At 42.6% G+C, this 17,721-nt stretch overlaps 1 protein-coding gene across 2 annotated transcripts in view; it reads right to left on the bottom strand.

Moving 5' to 3' along the window:
• Positions 1 to 17,721, bottom strand: part of ano10a (anoctamin 10a) — a 66,377-nt gene that overhangs the window by 16,535 nt on the left and 32,121 nt on the right. For both annotated transcript variants that reach the window (XM_034173904.1, XM_034173903.1), the window contains exon 12: positions 16,724 to 16,852. In XM_034173904.1, coding sequence (XP_034029795.1) covers positions 16,724 to 16,852 — 129 coding nt within the window. The remainder of the gene's footprint in view (positions 1 to 16,723; positions 16,853 to 17,721) is intronic.

Raw genomic sequence — 17,721 nt, 5'->3', positions numbered from 1 at the left:
ACCGGTTCTTTTCGGGTATCGTTAAGAAATGATTCGATCCACCGACATCAATAGTCTTTTTGCTTAATGATTCCCTTATCGGTCCTTCAGAGCGGCTGTTGTTTTTGAGGGTGTCTGTCGGGAAAATGATCATTCCTCTATTTTGATTACAGACCCTGCAGCTGGTCTGTAATCAACCGCTTCTGCAGCGCGACTCCACTTTGAAGCGTGAACCAATGAAGCAATGCTTCGATCCACTGGCTCGTTGGTTCTTTGATTCGCTGTTCTTCAGAAGCGGAAAGTCCGCTTCTTAACCCCTCTCAAAGCCATTAAAATATGTCAATCGTGAGTCACTTTTGTGTGGATTAAAGTAACTAACTGGGACTCTTGTCTTGTTGCAGTCAAGAAACGAGAATCCTCCTCTGTTCCATTGGCACAGCTCCAAACGCTGCACCACTTCAAAGCGAATCACCGCTTTAAATAAAATGACACCTCTTTCCAAACGCTGTAATACAGACAAACTACAATCGACTAAAACATTTTTTTTCCTCCCAAAATGAGACATTCGTTATGAATTCCATCCTGATGTGCAGCACAGTACAGCTGCAAGAGCTCAGCTCAGATGTATGGAAAGATATTCATGTCAATAATGTCTGAAAGGAAATGCTTTTGACAAAAACTACAAATTTTGTTTATTTCTATTTATGTCCAGAGCTCAAAGATCCACCATGTAGAGTTTATTATGTCCAGAGTTTAAGGATCCAGTGACCAATTTCATATTTATTTACTTTAAGACTCAATAAAACAACGATGAGACAGCCTACAAAGAGGTCCTGAACCTCACTACTTGGTGCTCCCTAAATAACCTGGCACTTAACTCCTCAAAGACAAAGGAGCTGGTGCTAGATTGTAGGCGGAAGAGGGAGGAAACTGGAGGAAACTCCAACCTAACCAAATACTCTACTCATCAAAATAGTTGCTAATTAATTTAATAGTTGATTAAACACAGGAGGCGGTTTGAGGGCGTTTTTATTCATTAAAGTCTGGAACAAGGTCTGGAACAAGGTTCGGGTTCGTATGCTTTTGGTCCGGTCTCACATGACACTGATGTTGTTGGACTAAAGACCTTTCATGAGAATAAATGCTAATAATAAAAAGTACACCAAAACAATGTACAAAAATTCCAAAATAAAGTGCTGATAATACAGAAATATGGTGCGACTTACATACACTACATGTTTTTCTTCTTTAAGAGGCTTTTTTTTTTTTAAACAGACTCACACTCTGGAAAATACAGTATTTTTGCATAAACATAAAAATGTTCTGTTTGAATGGAGAAAACTGAATAAAGATTCATTTTGTTTACATTATTATTGTTTTTAAACCAGCAGCACACATGCTGTCAAAAGCAAAATATTTTCAAATTTTACCACCTGTCACAGTGACACACGTAACAGAAGTACTTTAGTTTTATCTTCAACCAGGAGAAAAGATGGACAGCAGATACCCAGATTTAATCAGGCAGATTAATTAAATTATTGTCCATTTCTTCTCTTCTACTACTGTTTAATGGGCGATGATAACCTCCCTCAACTTTCTAGAGTTTGTCCTTTTGGTACACACCACGTATAAAAATTTACTGTTCACTTCTTCATCTGTGTTTATTTAATGTTTTCTGTTGTCCAAACTGCACCAAATCTCATCCAGTATGTTGGCCATCATGTTTATTTGTCCATCTTTTTTATTTTTGGAATTTACAAGTCCTTATGTGAAGTAGCAGGACATGCTGTAGTGTGCACATGTGCTACACTGAATTCCTATCCATTGTTAAACTCATCCCCAGGAAAGCAGGTTCAAATATAATCAAATCCTTCACAGGATCATCTTGGTGTGAAACTCAAAGGATCTCAACAGCTCCACGGGTGTTCTCATACTGTCACATGCGTCACGAATAAAGTCAGAACATTCTCGCCAGGGACAGACACTGGTTCTGGCCCACTTCCCTAAAACTGCATGCACATAAAAAGAACCTTCAGGAAAAAAACCCCAAAAAAAACAAAAAAATTTTCCAGCTCCTGTGCCCGTTGTCTTTTATTTCTAATTGTACCTCTTCCCGTGATTGGTTCCAATGTCACGTGACTGGTTATGTCAAAACCATGAAAGGTCAGGGTTCAGGGGTTAGCTTCCCTCATGTGCAACTTAATTGCAATAACAAAAATGTTTCACATGTTCCAGCACTGTGTGGTCAACATGAGGGAGGAAATGTGCACCAAAGCCAAGCCGTTTGGGGGTTTAGTATTGTGCTTGAAAACACTCGCACTCTCTTGCTAGACCACCTGTGCTGCAGTCCCCATTTACATTAGCAAAACATAACTATATTTGCTGGCAAAGTTGTAAAACTCATCAGCAGGTCCACAACAGACACCAACATAATGAATGCACAACCTTTAGGTCGGCCCCAATTAACCACTCTGCAAGTCTGATGCAGAAATTTGGCAAATTGTCATGGGATTTTTTTCCCTCAAATATCAGACCAGATTTTTTTCTCCAAATATTTACTGCCAGCTGAAAATCTTCTGGTCAGCCCCTAATGAAAATACTTTTAATATATAATGGGGATGTGTTGGGATGTCATCGGTTTCCACGCATCAGATTTACAGAGTGGATAATTAGAGCCAACCCTCCCTTTACTGTGAATTAGAGGTGAGCAAATCGATCCTAATATCGTTAATATCGATACCAATGCTGGTATTGATATTGAACGACCCTCGTGTAAAAAGATCGATACTCAAGCTTTTTTTCTCTCCCGCATGCACTGACTGCTGCGCACGTCTACTCTCTGTAAGAGCAGCACTGCGCTGTCACACACAACACGGAGCAGTGCACCCTTGTATTGTGGTTTGTTAGTCCTCTACCTCAGGAGATTTTGTTTTAAGTTGTGTTGAGTGATATTTTTTAAACAAAAATGTTGATTGTGATAATAACGTGTTTTGTTGTCACGTACAATGTTTGGCAAAATTCTATCCTAGGTCTTTTGGCTCTATGAAGCTTAAATATGAAAAAGTATCGGTATCGGCGATGCTCGGTCTGTATTTACTTGGTATCAGATCAATACCAAAATTCCCAGTATCGCCCACCTCTACTGTGAATCCAGCTTCATTTATCTGGAGTTCAAATTCACAAACTGCACCTCCTACGGGCATGGAATGTCATAAAAATAACTTCTGGTCAGCTGTTTGAACAGAAAGACGCTTAATTACCAGTTCTTTTGCAATCCGGTTTTGTAAATTAAAGAAGAAGAGCCTTTGTTGTCATTGTACACACACACATAAAACAAAATTTGTCCTCTGCATTTAACCTACTCTAATTACAGTTAGACACAATCCAACCACTTGGAGCAGTGGGCAGTCAGAGTCTGGCACCCAGGGAGTACAATGCAATCAACAAATTGGAATGATTGAACAAACAATCAATATATTGTTTATGTAGCTGTTGTTCCTGTTGTGGAACATCCGCTGAGTCAACATGGGACTACAACACTGAGTCCATGCAGGGACCTTTGCAAGGATCCTGTTTATGAACTCCAGCTCTGCGTTCAGCACCATAATTCCTTACGTCCCCTCCTCCAAACTCTCTCAGATTAAAGTTTCTTGGCCATCTGTCACTGAATCACCGGCATCCTGACAAACAGGCAGCAGCAGGCGAGGTTGGGGAACACTGACACAGGGACAAGATGTGTGCTCTTTCCACTTCTCTTGTCACAATACACCAATACATCAAGGATATTGTATATTGTGTGTTACTGTACGTTGCATATTGTCTGTGCAAATAAAGTAGAGACACCAACTGCTGGAACCAAATTCCTTCTGTCTCACACACTTGGTCAATAAATTTGATTCTAATTAGGAAAAATAAGGCGTAAATACAGTGTGAGTGGAGTTACATAGACAACAGCAAATTAAACCACTGCAGTGTTTTGTGTGTTGTGTTTGTTTCAAACTTTGCACATTGTTACTTTCTATTTCAGTTCAAGTTCCCTGAAGGAGAAATTCACCAAATGACAGTTAAGCTAAGACTACTTCCAGACCCCTCCGTAAATAAAAAAACAAAAAAAAAAAAAAACAGATTCACAGTTTTATTTCCTCACTTTGTGCACAGATCATGCATTCAATCAAACACAGGATGATCAATGTGAGCCCATCTTCTTCCTAAGCATAAGTTTAATGTGAAACACTCTTCAGTCAGTGGTTTAACTTCCAGACAATAATTAGGTAGGTAGGTAGGTAGGTAGGTGTGTGTGTGTGTGTGTGTGTGTGTGTGTGTGTGTGTGTGTGTGTGTGTGTGTGTGTGTGTGTCCGTGTGTGTGTGTGTGTGTGTGTGTGTGTGTGTGTGTCCCCAAACCGTGACTATCCAGGGTTGGGACCAGGAAGCAGAGTTGTAGTCTTACACACCTCTCTGCAGCTTCTCTCCCCCTGCCAACCCCTCATTACCCCATCCCCGTAGAGACGGTGCCTGCTCCCAGACTACCAATAACCAGCAAAAATCTATTTAAGCATAAAAATTCAAAAAGAAAAAATAATATAGCACCTTCAACTGCACCACAGACTAAAACAGTTAAATGTGGTCTATTAAACATTAGGTCTCTCTCTTCTAAGTCCCTGTTGGTAAATGATATAATAATTGATCAACATATTGATTTATTCTGCCTTACAGAAACCTGGTTACAGCAGGATGAATATGTTAGTTTAAATGAGTCAACACCCCCGAATCACACTAACTGTCAGAATGCTCGTGGCACGGGCCGGGGCGGAGGATTAGCAGCAATCTTCCATTCCAGCTTATTAATTAATCAAAAACCCAGACAGAGCTTGAATTCATTTGAAAGCTTGACTCTTAGTCTTGTCCATCCAAATTGGAAGTCCCAAAAACCAGTTTTATTTGTTATTATCTATCGTCCACCTGGTCGTTACTGTGAGTTTCTCTGTGAATTTTCAGACCTTTTGTCTGACTTAGTGCTTAGCTCAGATAAGATAATTATAGTGGGCGATTTTAACATCCACACAGATGCTGAGAATGACAGCCTCAACACTGCATTTAATCTATTATTAGACTCTATTGGCTTTGCTCAAAAAGTAAATGAGTCCACCCACTACTTTAATCATATCTTAGATCTTGTTCTGACTTATGGTATGGAAATAGAAGACTTAACAGTATTCCCTGAAAACTCCCTTCTGTCTGATCATTTCTTAATAACATTTACATTTACTCTGATGGACTACCCAGCAGTGGGGAATAAGTTTCATTACACTAGAAGTCTTTCAGAAAGCGCTGTAACTAGGTTTAAGGATATGATTCCTTCTTTATGTTCTCTAATGCCATATACCAACACAGTGCAGAGTAGCTACCTAAACTCTGTAAGTGAGATAGAGTATCTCGTCAATAGTTTTACATCCTCATTGAAGACAACTTTGGATGCTGCAGCTCCTCTAAAAAAGAGAGCTTTAAATCAGAAGTGCCTGACACTAATTTAGAAGATCTTCACTTAGCCTGGAAAAAGAGTCTGTTGCTCTATAAAAAAAGCCCTCCGTAAAGCTAGGACATCTTTCTACTCATCACTAATTGAAGAAAATAAGAATATCGTTAAGTATCGTTACCTTTGGCTGCTTTCAGTGATGCCGGTATTTGGTTAGACTCTTTCTCTCCGATTGTTCTGTCTGAGTTATTTTCATTAGTTACTTCATCCAAACCATCAACATGTTTATTAGACCCCATTCCTACCAGGCTGCTCAAGGAAGCCCTACCATTATTTAATGCTTCGATCTTAAATATGATCAATCTATCTTTGTTAGTTGGCTATGTACCACAGGCTTTTAAGGTGGCAGTAATTAAACCATTACTTAAAAAGCCATCACTTGACCCAGCTATCTTAGCTAATTATAGGCCAATCTCCAACCTTCCTTTTCTCTCAAAAATTCTTGAAAGGGTAGTTGTAAAACAGCTAACTGATCATCTGCAGAGGAATGGTCTATTTGAAGAGTTTCAGTCAGGTTTTAGAATTCATCATAGTACAGAAACAGCATTAGTGAAGGTTACAAATGATCTTCTTATGGCCTCGGACAGTGGACTCATCTCTATGCTTGTTCTGTTAGACCTCAGTGCTGCTTTTGATACAGTTGACCATAAAATTTTATTACAGAGATTAGAGCATGCCATAGGTATTAAAGGCACTGCGCTGCGGTGGTTTGAATCATATTTGTCTAATAGATTACAATTTGTTCATGTAAATGGGGAATCTTCTTCACAGACTAAAGTTAATTATGGAGTTCCACAAGGTTCTGTGCTAGGACCAATTTTATTCACTTTATACATGCTTCCCTTAGGCAGTATTATTAGACGGTATTGCTTAAATTTTCATTGTTACGCAGATGATACCCAGCTTTATCTATCCATGAAGCCAGAGGACACACACCAATTAGCTAAACTGCAGGATTGTCTTACAGACATAAAGACATGGATGACCTCTAATTTCCTGCTTTTAAACTCAGATAAAACTGAAGTTATTGTACTTGGCCCCACAAATCTTAGAAACATGGTGTCTAACCAGATCCTTACTCTGGATGGCATTACCCTGACCTCTAGTAATACTGTGAGAAATCTTGGAGTCATTTTTGATCAGGATATGTCATTCAAAGCGCATATTAAACAAATATGTAGGACTGCTTTTTTGCATTTACGCAATATCTCTAAAATCAGAAAGGTCTTGTCTCAGAGTGATGCTGAAAAACTAATTCATGCATTTATTTCCTCTAGGCTGGACTATTGTAATTCATTATTATCAGGTTGTCCTAAAAGTTCCCTAAAAAGCCTTCAGTTAATTCAAAATGCTGCAGCTAGAGTACTGACGGGGACTAGAAGGAGAGAGCATATCTCACCCATATTGGCCTCTCTTCATTGGCTTCCTGTTAATTCTAGAATAGAATTTAAAATTCTTCTTCTTACTTATAAGGTTTTGAATAATCAGGTCCCATCTTATCTTAGGGACCTCGTAGTACCATATCACCCCAATAGAGCGCTTCGCTCTCAGACTGCAGGCTTACTTGTAGTTCCTAGGGTTTGTAAGAGTAGAATGGGAGGCAGAGCCTTCAGCTTTCAGGCTCCTCTCCTGTGGAACCAGCTCCCAATTCAGATCAGGGAGACAGACACCCTCTCTACTTTTAAGATTAGGCTTAAAACTTTCCTTTTTGCTAAAGCTTATAGTTAGGGCTGGATCAGGTGACCCTGAACCATCCCTTAGTTATGCTGCTATAGACGTAGACTGCTGGGGGGTTCCCATGATGCACTGTTTCTTTCTCTTTTTGCTCTGTATGCACCACTCTGCATTTAATCATTAGTGATCGATCTCTGCTCCCCTCCACAGCATGTCTTTTTCCTGGTTCTCTCCCTCAGCCCCAACCAGTCCCAGCAGAAGACTGCCCCTCCCTGAGCCTGGTTCTGCTGGAGGTTTCTTCCTGTTAAAAGGGAGTTTTTCCTTCCCACTGTAGCCAAGTGCTTGCTCACAGGGGGTCGTTTTGACCGTTGGGGTTTTACATAATTATTGTATGGCCTTGCCTTACAATATAAAGCGCCTTGGGGCAACTGTTTGTTGTGATTTGGCGCTATATAAAAAAATTGATTGATTGATTGATTGATTGTGTGTGTGTGTCACACAGACCGGGGGGGGAGCTGTTTGATTCTAATAATACAAGTGGTCTCTGGAGATGAAGAATCTGGATTTAAAACATGCATACGCCCAACGATAAAATGCTGACAGGGATAAAAACTGTGAAAAAAAATTAATAATAAAAATTAAAAAAAAAAAAGAGAGAAAACGTTTGTGCCTCTTACTTGGACTCTGGCTCCCTCTAGTGCACACAAATCCTTAAACACTAGCTACGGCTGTAGCTGCACATTTCAAGCATTATTATTCCCTTTTTCCTTCAGGCAGTGCATCAGTAACAATGAGGAGACTTTGTATTAGAACCACTTAGGAGAGAAGAAAGGCTCATTAGCAGGCATACCTCCACCAACCCCCCCAAAACAGCTTTTCTTCCAGTTCAGACCAAACCTTATACATATTTTGTTGTGGTTCCACTGGGGGGGAGGGGGGGGGGATAATTAATTAATTAAGGCTGTCCAATGTGTCGTCTGTCAAGTTCAACTGTCATTTAACAGGTTTTTAAAATAATTTCTGACTGCCATGAAACACAGAATTTGTTGTATGCACCCTCTCTATTAGCAGCCACAGAAGCCTCTAAAACTTAAAAATTTAATTCATGGGATTTGCTGGGACCTGGATTTTTTTTTTTTTTTTTTTTTTTTTTAAATGGTAATCCAAAGCATCTGTAACACTAATAATAATAATAATAATAATAATAATAATAATAATACTGACTTGGATTTATAGAGCACTTTTCAAGACACCCAAAGCGCTTTACAAGTTGCATTATTCATTCACTTGCACACTGACACACACTGGTGGTTGTAAGATACTCGCATAGCCACAGCTGCCCTGGGCAAACTGACAGAAGCGTGGCTCCCACTCTGTGCCTATGGCCCCTCCAACCACCACCTCATTCATACACAGGAAAGGTGGGTTAAGTGTCTTGCCCAAAGACACAGTGGCAATATGCAGATTTATGACTGGTTGGGAGCCAGATTCGAACCACCCCACTAACTAACTCGTCATGGCATAATTTTGGAGTTTTAATGCAACTAAAATTGACAAGTTGGAGAGCAACAGGGGAGGTGATGGTCTAGTGCTTAAAGCATTGGGCTTGAACTTCAACTTCAACTTATTTTCATTTATATAGTGCCAAATCACAACAGAGTTGCCTCAAAGCGCTTCACACAGGTAAGGTCTAATCTTACCAACCCCCAGAGCAACAGTGGTAAGGAAAAACTCCCTCTGAGGCAGAAACCTCAAGCAGACCAGACTCAAAGGGGTGACCCTCTGCTTGGGCCATGCTACAAAACATAAATTACAGAACAATTCACGGACAAATATACAAGAAATGCTATTGGTGCACAGGACAGGAGGATCGCCAACACGAACACAACTCCCATCTCTGGATGGAGCTGCACCTTAAACAGAGAGAAAAAACAGAATCAGGCATCAGAAAGACAAGAAATACTGTATAATTTATCAGCATTAAACAACAAGAAAAACAGAGAAATACTAAGGTGATCGCCAGCCACCAGCCCTAAACCTCACTAAAAGACCCAGAATTTAGGTAAAGTTGAGGCCGCGGCCCACTCCAATTACCAATAAAATTAATTAAAAGAGTAAAAAGCGTAAAATAAAACTGTACCAGTATGCTAGCCATATGAAAGGGAAAATAAGTGCGTCTTAAGTCTAGACTTGAAAGTCTCCACAGAATCTGACTGTTTTATTAACGCAGGGAGATCATTCCACAGAACAGGAGCGCGATAAGAGAAAGCTCTGTGACCCGCAGACTTTTTATTCACCTTAGGGACACAAAGTAGTCCTGCACCCTGAGAACGTAAAGCCTGGGCCGGTACGTAAGGTTTAATTAGGTCAGCTAGATAGGAGGGTGCCAGTGTTGTGTGTTGGGGGGTTTGGCTGGATATTTTGGTGTTGTTTTCTTTTCTTTGCTCTCCAGGTGGTATGCAAACTGGGCTTTTTCTGTGGAGAAGGTGCTGGCAGAAGAGTCCTTCACCCTCATCAGCATTATTGGCTGCACTTGTGGAGGATGCTCATGTGCAAACTTAAAGACTTTCAGCTGAAGCAGATAATGAGATGGCGTTCTGCATTTAAGCCATGAGTGATTCGAGCAGAATTGCCGGGAACTCGACCTTGTGACGTTCGTTTGTGAGACGCTGAGGACCGCGCCAGGGTTTGACACATCGTGCCTGTGAAGGAGGACGGGTGAGGGACACATGCTGTCAGCACACATCAGAGGTGATGATTGTCTGAATAAGTGTTAACAGTAATTTGGTATTTTGTTACGCAGTATATTTGAACATTGATGAGAATTGTGCAGCTCGCTTCTCACTGCCGTGGCGTACGGAATGATGATCCTCCACCTGTTGTGAGAAGCTGCTCATTTACATAAAGCTTAAATTCAGACCTGAATGTGTTGCTGATAGTGTGTGCCTTTGAAGGATATTTGTTGTAGCTGTTGTCTTACCTCACCTTTTTCATCCTTCAGAGAGTCAGTTTGTCGTATCCACCTGGGGGGTGTTCGGCGGTGAGTCTTGGTCCAGAAGCGTCGGGCTTCGATCCATTTGGGCGCTGGAGAGCGCGCCGTCCTTCACCTCGCCAGACAACCGCACATTTATGTTGTACACAAATTATTGCACAGAAGGGAAATAAATTTGTTTTGTTTTTGGAACCGCTTTCTGGTTATTTAGCGCTGGGTTCAGTCAGACGCTGGTCCGCTCCTCAACCCGCGTCTGCACATAACAGCCAGTCCATGAATAATTTTATAGGTTAGTAGCAGAACCTTAAAATCTGATCTCACTGGGACAGGAAGCCAGTGAAGGGATGCCAAAATGGGTGTAATGTGGTCGAACTTTATGCTTCGTGTCAAGTCTGGCTGCAGCATTTTGAACCAATTTTGAACCAATAGTCCAATCTAGAAGAGATAAATGCATGGATTAGGGTCTCAGCATCAGCCATAGACAGGATAGGACGAATCTTCGCTATATTTCGCAGGTGGAAGAAAGCAGTCCTAGTAATATTTCTAATGTGGAGGCCAAAGGACAATGAAGGATCAAAAATTACCCCAAGGTTCCTCACTTCGTCAGTGTGATGTATGACACACGAGCCGAGGCTGAGCGTTAACTGGTCAAATTGATGCCGATGTCTCACTGGACCAAGAACCATCCTTTCAGTCTTATCAGAGTTTAAAAGTAGGAAGTTTCTAGACATCCAACTTCTCACTGCTGCAAGGCAATCTTCTAAGGATTTTATGTGAATGAGATTACCAGCAGTTATTGGCATGTATAATTGAGTATCATCTGCATAGCAGTGAAAGGTAATCCCAAAATGCCACAATATGTGCCCAAGGGGTGCTATATAAAGGGAGAAAAGCAGGGGGCCTAAGACAGACCCCTGTGGAACCTCAAATTTCATGTCAAGGTTAGAGGTAGTGTTAATGTACAAAACACAGTGAGAACGACTGGTCAAGTATGACGTCAGCCATGCAAGGGCACTCCCAGTAATCCCAAAATGATTTTCCAGCCTATCATGTAGAATATGATGATCCACTGTATCAAATGCAGCACTGAGATCTAACAGCAACAGAACCGTAGTGGTGTCCGAATCCATTGTATGCAGAAGATCATTCACCACTTTAGTGAGAGCCGTCTCTGTGGAATGATATTTTCTAAAAGCAGACTGCAGTGGCTCAAAGAGATTATTCTCAGTAAGATAGTCTACGAGCTGCTGTGACACCACTTTTTCCAGAATTTTAGAGAAAAATGATAGATTTGATATCGGCCGATAGTTTATCAATACACTAGGGTCAAGATTAGGTTTCTTAAGTAATGATTTAATCACTGCAGACTTGAAACATTTAGGAACAGATCCAGAAGTTAAAGAAAGATTAATAATTTCCAGCACAGTCGGCCCAAGAGTGGGCCACAGGTCCTTAAACAGTTTTGTTGGTATAGGATAAAATAAACAAGTTGTGCTTTTTGTTGACATTACGAGTTTTGTCAGCTTGAGACCAGAGGATCCTCGGTTCAAATCCCAGCCTGACCGGAAAATCACTAAGGGCCCTTGGGCAAGGTCCTTAATCCTCTAGTTGCTCCCGGTGTGTAGCGAGTACCTTGTATGGCAGCACCCTCACATCGGTGTGAATGTGAGGCACTATAAAGAGCTTTGAGTGTCTGAAAAAGAAAAAGCGCTATATAAATGCAGTCCATTTAAAAATGAGTGTGACAGAAAACTATTTTTCTTTCACAATGAAGTGCAGCATCTTTTCCACACAACTTTACGAAAAAAAGAGAAAAAGAAAAAAAGTCAGTGGTATGACCTTGAGCTTGAAAAGGATAATTTATCAAAAGATGCCAAAATATCACAGTAGTGAGTTTGAACAGTACATCTTTTTTTTCCTCTCAGTAATGCTGATGTACAGATATGAGGACATGACTGCAGCGTCTCTTGTGCTTTTTGAGAAATGTGCTGCAGTCACTCTTTCCTGAAGACTTCATAATTTGTTCTGCCGTCACACCATCATCAGAGAAGCAGCCAAACGTGCCGACATCACAACATTTCGATTGCCGGGAGGTCCCTTCCTTCACTTCTCTCCCTTTCATTCTGAAATAACTAAATCTTTGTCATATTTGTTGATGTGATGATTTTAGAGGTATAGGTGTTTTTAGGGAACTCGAACCCAGGTGTCCTGTTTTTGACATTTAAAAGTGTTTTCCATCTTGCTATATGGCGTCTGTATGGCCGTGCCTTCTGTAAACTGCTGGCATAGACGTGCCTCCCTCCTGAAGGCTGCTCTTGTTCAGCTGATTGACGGCTGTGAACACATTAAGCATTTTTTGGCTACTCTTTCGGTTTTTGATTTGGCACTAGTCTTACACTGGATGTCCTTCCTGACACAACTTCACATTACATGGAGAACAGGCACAGCTGCTCTAGATGTTATGTGCAGACACAGGTTGAGGAGCGGACCAATGTCTGACCGAACCCAGCGCTAAATAACCAGAAAGCGGTTCCACAAACAAAACGATTTTATTTCCCCTCTAGTGCAATAATTAGTGTACAACATAAATATTTGGTTTGTCTGGTGGAGTGAAGGACGGCGCGCTCTCCAGCGCCCAAAAGGATCGAAGCCTCGGCACTTCTGGACTCAGATTCACCGCCAAACACCCCCCAGGTGGACACGACAAACTGACTCTGTGAAGGATGGAAAAGGTGAGGTAAGTTAACAGAGCTACAGCAAATATCCTTCAGAGATACACACTATCAGCAACACATTCAGGTCTGAATTTAAGCTTTATGTAAATGAGCAGCTTCTCACAACAGGTGGAGGATCATCAGTCCGTACGCCACGGCAGTGAGAAGCAAACTGCACAATTCTCATCAATGTTCAAATATACTGCGTAACAAAATGCCAAATTACTATTAACGATCATTCAGACAATAATCACCTCTGATGTGTGCTGACAGCATGTGTCCCTCACCCGTCCTCCTTTACAGGCACGATGTGTCAAACCCTGGCGCGGTCCTCAGCGTCTCACAAACGAACGTCACAAGGTCGAGTTCCCGGCAATTCTGCTTGAACCACTCATGGCTTAAATGCAGAACGCCATCTCATTATCTGCTTCAGCTGAAAGTCTTTAAGTTTACACGTGAACATCATCCACAGGTGCAGCTAATAATGCTGATGAGGGTGAAGGACTCTTCTGCCAGCACCGTCTCCACAGACAAAAACCAGTTTGCATACCACCTGGAGAGCAAAGAAAAGAAAACAACACAAAAACATCCAGCCAAACCCCCAACACACAACAGTACCCCCCCATCAAAGGGAAGCCTCCCGGCGACCGAACAGACCAGGCCCGAGAACAACACCTCCCTCCGGGGTCCATGACAGAAAGCAGACGGCAGGACAGGGCACCGCGGCTGGAAGGCTGGCTGGCATCAACAAAACCCCCAAACAAGTCCCATATACAACCCAACACAGAAGAAAAACACAAAACCCACCCAAACCCTCCCCAGGGGACCGTCCCATCCAACCCCGGGAAGAAAAGAAAAACTCCCAAATGCAATAACCCAACACAGCCCCAACAACACAATACAAACATAAATTCACAAAGAAAAATAACAAACAACCCCCCCCCAGAACGATATGCAGAGCCCCCCCCCAAGAAGACCTTTACCGCCAGTTCCAGGAGAGAACAACCAAAACCGGAATCTTACAGAGGTCCCCAGGTTTACATGGAGGAACAGCGGCCCCCAGAGGACCGTACCATCAACCCCAGGAGGTACCCTCCCCACAACCCAGGAACCCCAGACCCGGCCACACTTGGTTAATCAGCCCCACAATCAATTCCCCCCCAGAGGACCGTCCCATCGACCCTGGAGGTGGAACCTGGAAGGAAACATAACAACACAAAAATCCAACCCCCGGCGGACTTCATTAAAACACCCCGGGGGCAAAATAAAACAACTGTCAAACCCTGTTACCCCCCCCAGCACCCCGAAAGACCCAAGATCACTCCCAGAGCCTATCGTTAGCCCAATTTTGGCAAACGGCACAAAACTACTAAGCTGGGGAAGGAAACAGGAAAAACTAACCCGGTCCCATCCCCGAAGCGCAGCGGAAAACCGGAAAGACGTCCGGTGCCCCAACCCGACCATACCACCAGCCTATCGGGAGGGGTGGAACTACCGAAATGGCGAACGGCAACAGATCGGCCCACCACTCCGACTGAGGTATGTTCCCGCTGCACCACACCCCGGTAACACCAATGACGAAGGGTCAAAGGCCCACCGGGGCTGGAGAGGAACCGGGCCCTAACCAAACCCAAAAAAACGCCCCTGACAACCCCCTCCTAGGTGCAGAGGTTTTCTGAGAAACGCTCAGCGTAACCAACCTGCACCACCCCACAACCCAAAAGACAAACGGTCTTAGAGAATGTGAGGTTGGGGTTAGGGAAACAGGGAAATAAAAAACAACAAAACAAAACAACCCAATCCTCAAACAGAAAATACCTAAGTCCAAATAATGAAAACAAACGATTACCTGAGTCCAGCCGAGCTCCTCCGGAACCGCCTCTAAATCCCCAAACAATTTATAACCCCTTACAAAAAAAAACAAAAATAGCCCAAATAACTAAACAACCAAAGGGTTTTTTTTTTGTGTGTGTCCATTTTTATGCCTGTCCCAGAACACCTGGAGATACGTCATCACTATCTTTCTTGACGCTTATGTGACCGGGGCAACATGGCGGCTTCAGCTCGTCCGAGCTGCATGGGCTCATCTGCAAGAGGAGCCAGAGGTCCCGTCGGAGGAGTCTCAGTGGGGCGAAGAAGAGGCAGTCCAGATCTGTGTCGGGGAAAGCCCCGAGACGAAAAAACCTGCTCTGATGTCCGTCCTCTCTCGTGTCCACGCTCCTTTATCCGATCATCTAGACGAATAACCAAAGATATTAGTTCATCTAAATCTTTTGGTTCGTCACGGACTGCTAGCTCGTCTTTTAATGGATCGTTCAAACCATCTACAAACACTCCTCTTAAAGCTGCGGCATTCCAACCGGACTGAGCAGAAAAAATTCGGAAATCCACGGAATAATCCGCCGCACTCCGCCTCCCCTGCCTGAGATTCAGCAACCGTTGGGCAACGGTATTTGTTTTCACCGGATGGTCAAAAACCAAGCGGAACTCCCGAGAGAAATCCTTAAAGGATCCTAACAATGGAGAGTTATTACTCCACAACGCAGTGACCCAAGCTAAAGCGTCACCTCGGAGCAATCGGGAATCTTCTGTTCTGGAAGCAACTGTACTGACCACCACGCTGCCCTGAAGACATTTTTCTTTGCCAATAAAAAAAAAGAGCAACGTGAAGCATGGACATGTTGCTGCTGCCCCTCGTCTGTGAAGTTGATATATGATTTCAACTAGTATGTGGTGACTGACCCCTTTTTTTTCTGAAGGAACCTTCCTCTGACCTGCACAATACACAACCAAAAAAATGGTTTCAGTCAGACAAGGTGTTCTTTAGTTATTGTGCAGAAATGAAAATCAAGATGGTGGCTATGGCAACCGTACTGGGTGACGGGCTATGTCCACTTTCTAAAGGAAGTTTCCTCTGACCTCCTCCAATACATGACCAAGAAAAGGCTTCAATCAGATGAGCCGTTCTTTAGTTATTGTGCAAAATTGAAAAGTTTACAGAGAAACCGTGGACAAGGCAAAAACAAACCCCACCGATGTTTTTTGCTGTGACTGTGAGGGGTTTGATTTCTTTAGGTTAGGGATTGTATTACATGTAGGACTTTAAACCACAGGCTCCAAGTGCAAATTCAAACTTCAACTCAGATCTAGATGTTCTGTCTCTTTACTTGTAGTTAAATGATTCATTTATATAGTTTTTTGTTTGTTTGTTTTCCAGTCCAGGTCCTCAATGGGATTTGACATAACTTTTATAACTTGCTAACACAACTCCATGGAGAAACCTGCTCACTGCACCTGGTGTTCAAAATTCAATTCAATTCAATTTATTTATATTGCGCCAAATCACAACACAAGTTACCCCAAGCACTTCATAAAGGTAAGGTCTACATTACCAAACCCCCTGAGCAAGCACATCAGCAACAGTGACGACATAGGGAAAAACTCCCTCAAACATTTTTTGAGGAAGAAACATCAAGCAGACCAGAATCAGAAGGGTGACCCAGTGTAAGTCATTCTAACAATAACTCAAGTTGTTCCCAGCCCAGTACTAGTCAGGACCTACTCTACTTCACTTCTGAGAATCAGGTTGCTACATGCGGCATGGCTGCATGAAAAAACTAAGCAGTTAGTTGTCCAATTACTTTGGGACCCTTAATCATGTGGGAATGTGTAAAAACATGAAATAAACTTCAGTGTTCACTCATAAATGTTCAGAAATTACTGTAGTGTCTCCTACAAGCTCATACTCATTTGTTCAGCTTCAATTTGCTGTGACAGACGACTAAAATGAAAAAACGTTGTGAAATATTTGTGTGTGTGTGTGTGTGTTACCTCAACAGCGACTGTCCACAGTATGAGCTGCGTCGGTGACTCGGGGAAGTAAGCCTTGACTTGTGGAGACATCCCGATCAGCGCACAGTTGGTCACAACAGCAATGGCACTCATGGCCTCGAAGGCAAGCTGATATACCAAGACAAAGACGACTCATCAGCAATGTCAGATGTTTACCAGCAGGGAACAACACACTGTGAGGAACATCCTGATCGAGTCTCTTCAGGTTACAATGGCGTGCTAAAAATATGACCAACGGCCTCCAGGGTAACGTGCTCTTGCTATGGCCAGTGAACTCACACAACGTTGCAGAGGGAAGTGACCCACAGCAGGAAAGGACATGCATGGGCTCTGAACAGTTCAGTATGTGGAAATGTGCTTTTGATTAAAAAAAAAAATAATAATAAATCAGTCAGAGACTGTGGAAGCTGACCAGGCTCCATTTCTTCCTGAGTCTCCACCAACCAGATCCAGACAAAGCATCTGATCTGGACTGTTTACAGGTCAAGTCTGGGAGGACACAACAGTGCAGCTCGTCCCACTGTTCTGGGTCCTGAATGGTAACCACCCAGGCAGAAATCCAGTCCATCCCTACCACCTCAAAAGTAGCCATCAATGTCAACCAGACCATAGGTGGGCGTGTTCTTGGTTTTTTCCTGGACTATGCTCACAGGAATGTGCCACATGACAGATGTTTCATCACAATTTGAGAGAACCTCCTCATCTGTGTCTCCCTAAGAAACTGTTCATTTGACACAAAGACATTCCTGTGGCACCCAAGGATCCTCCTAACGGACCTGGTACCAAAGACATCCAGTCATCACTTTAGGTCTCTGGTTAGTGTCCAAGTCTCACAAACATATAGTAAGACAGGAAGCACCAGGACCTTAAAGACTTGGATCTTCATTCTCCTGCAAATATATCAGCATCATCATCACACACATCTGTCCAGTGACCTCATGACTCCATAAGCTATACTCTGTCATCTCTTGATCTCA

The sequence above is a fragment of the Thalassophryne amazonica genome, chromosome 7 (assembly GCF_902500255.1).
Source record: "Thalassophryne amazonica chromosome 7, fThaAma1.1, whole genome shotgun sequence".
NCBI classification, from domain to species: domain Eukaryota; kingdom Metazoa; phylum Chordata; class Actinopteri; order Batrachoidiformes; family Batrachoididae; genus Thalassophryne; species Thalassophryne amazonica.
Note: the sequence above shows the minus strand (reverse complement) of the source record. Positions and strands in the feature narration are given on the sequence as shown.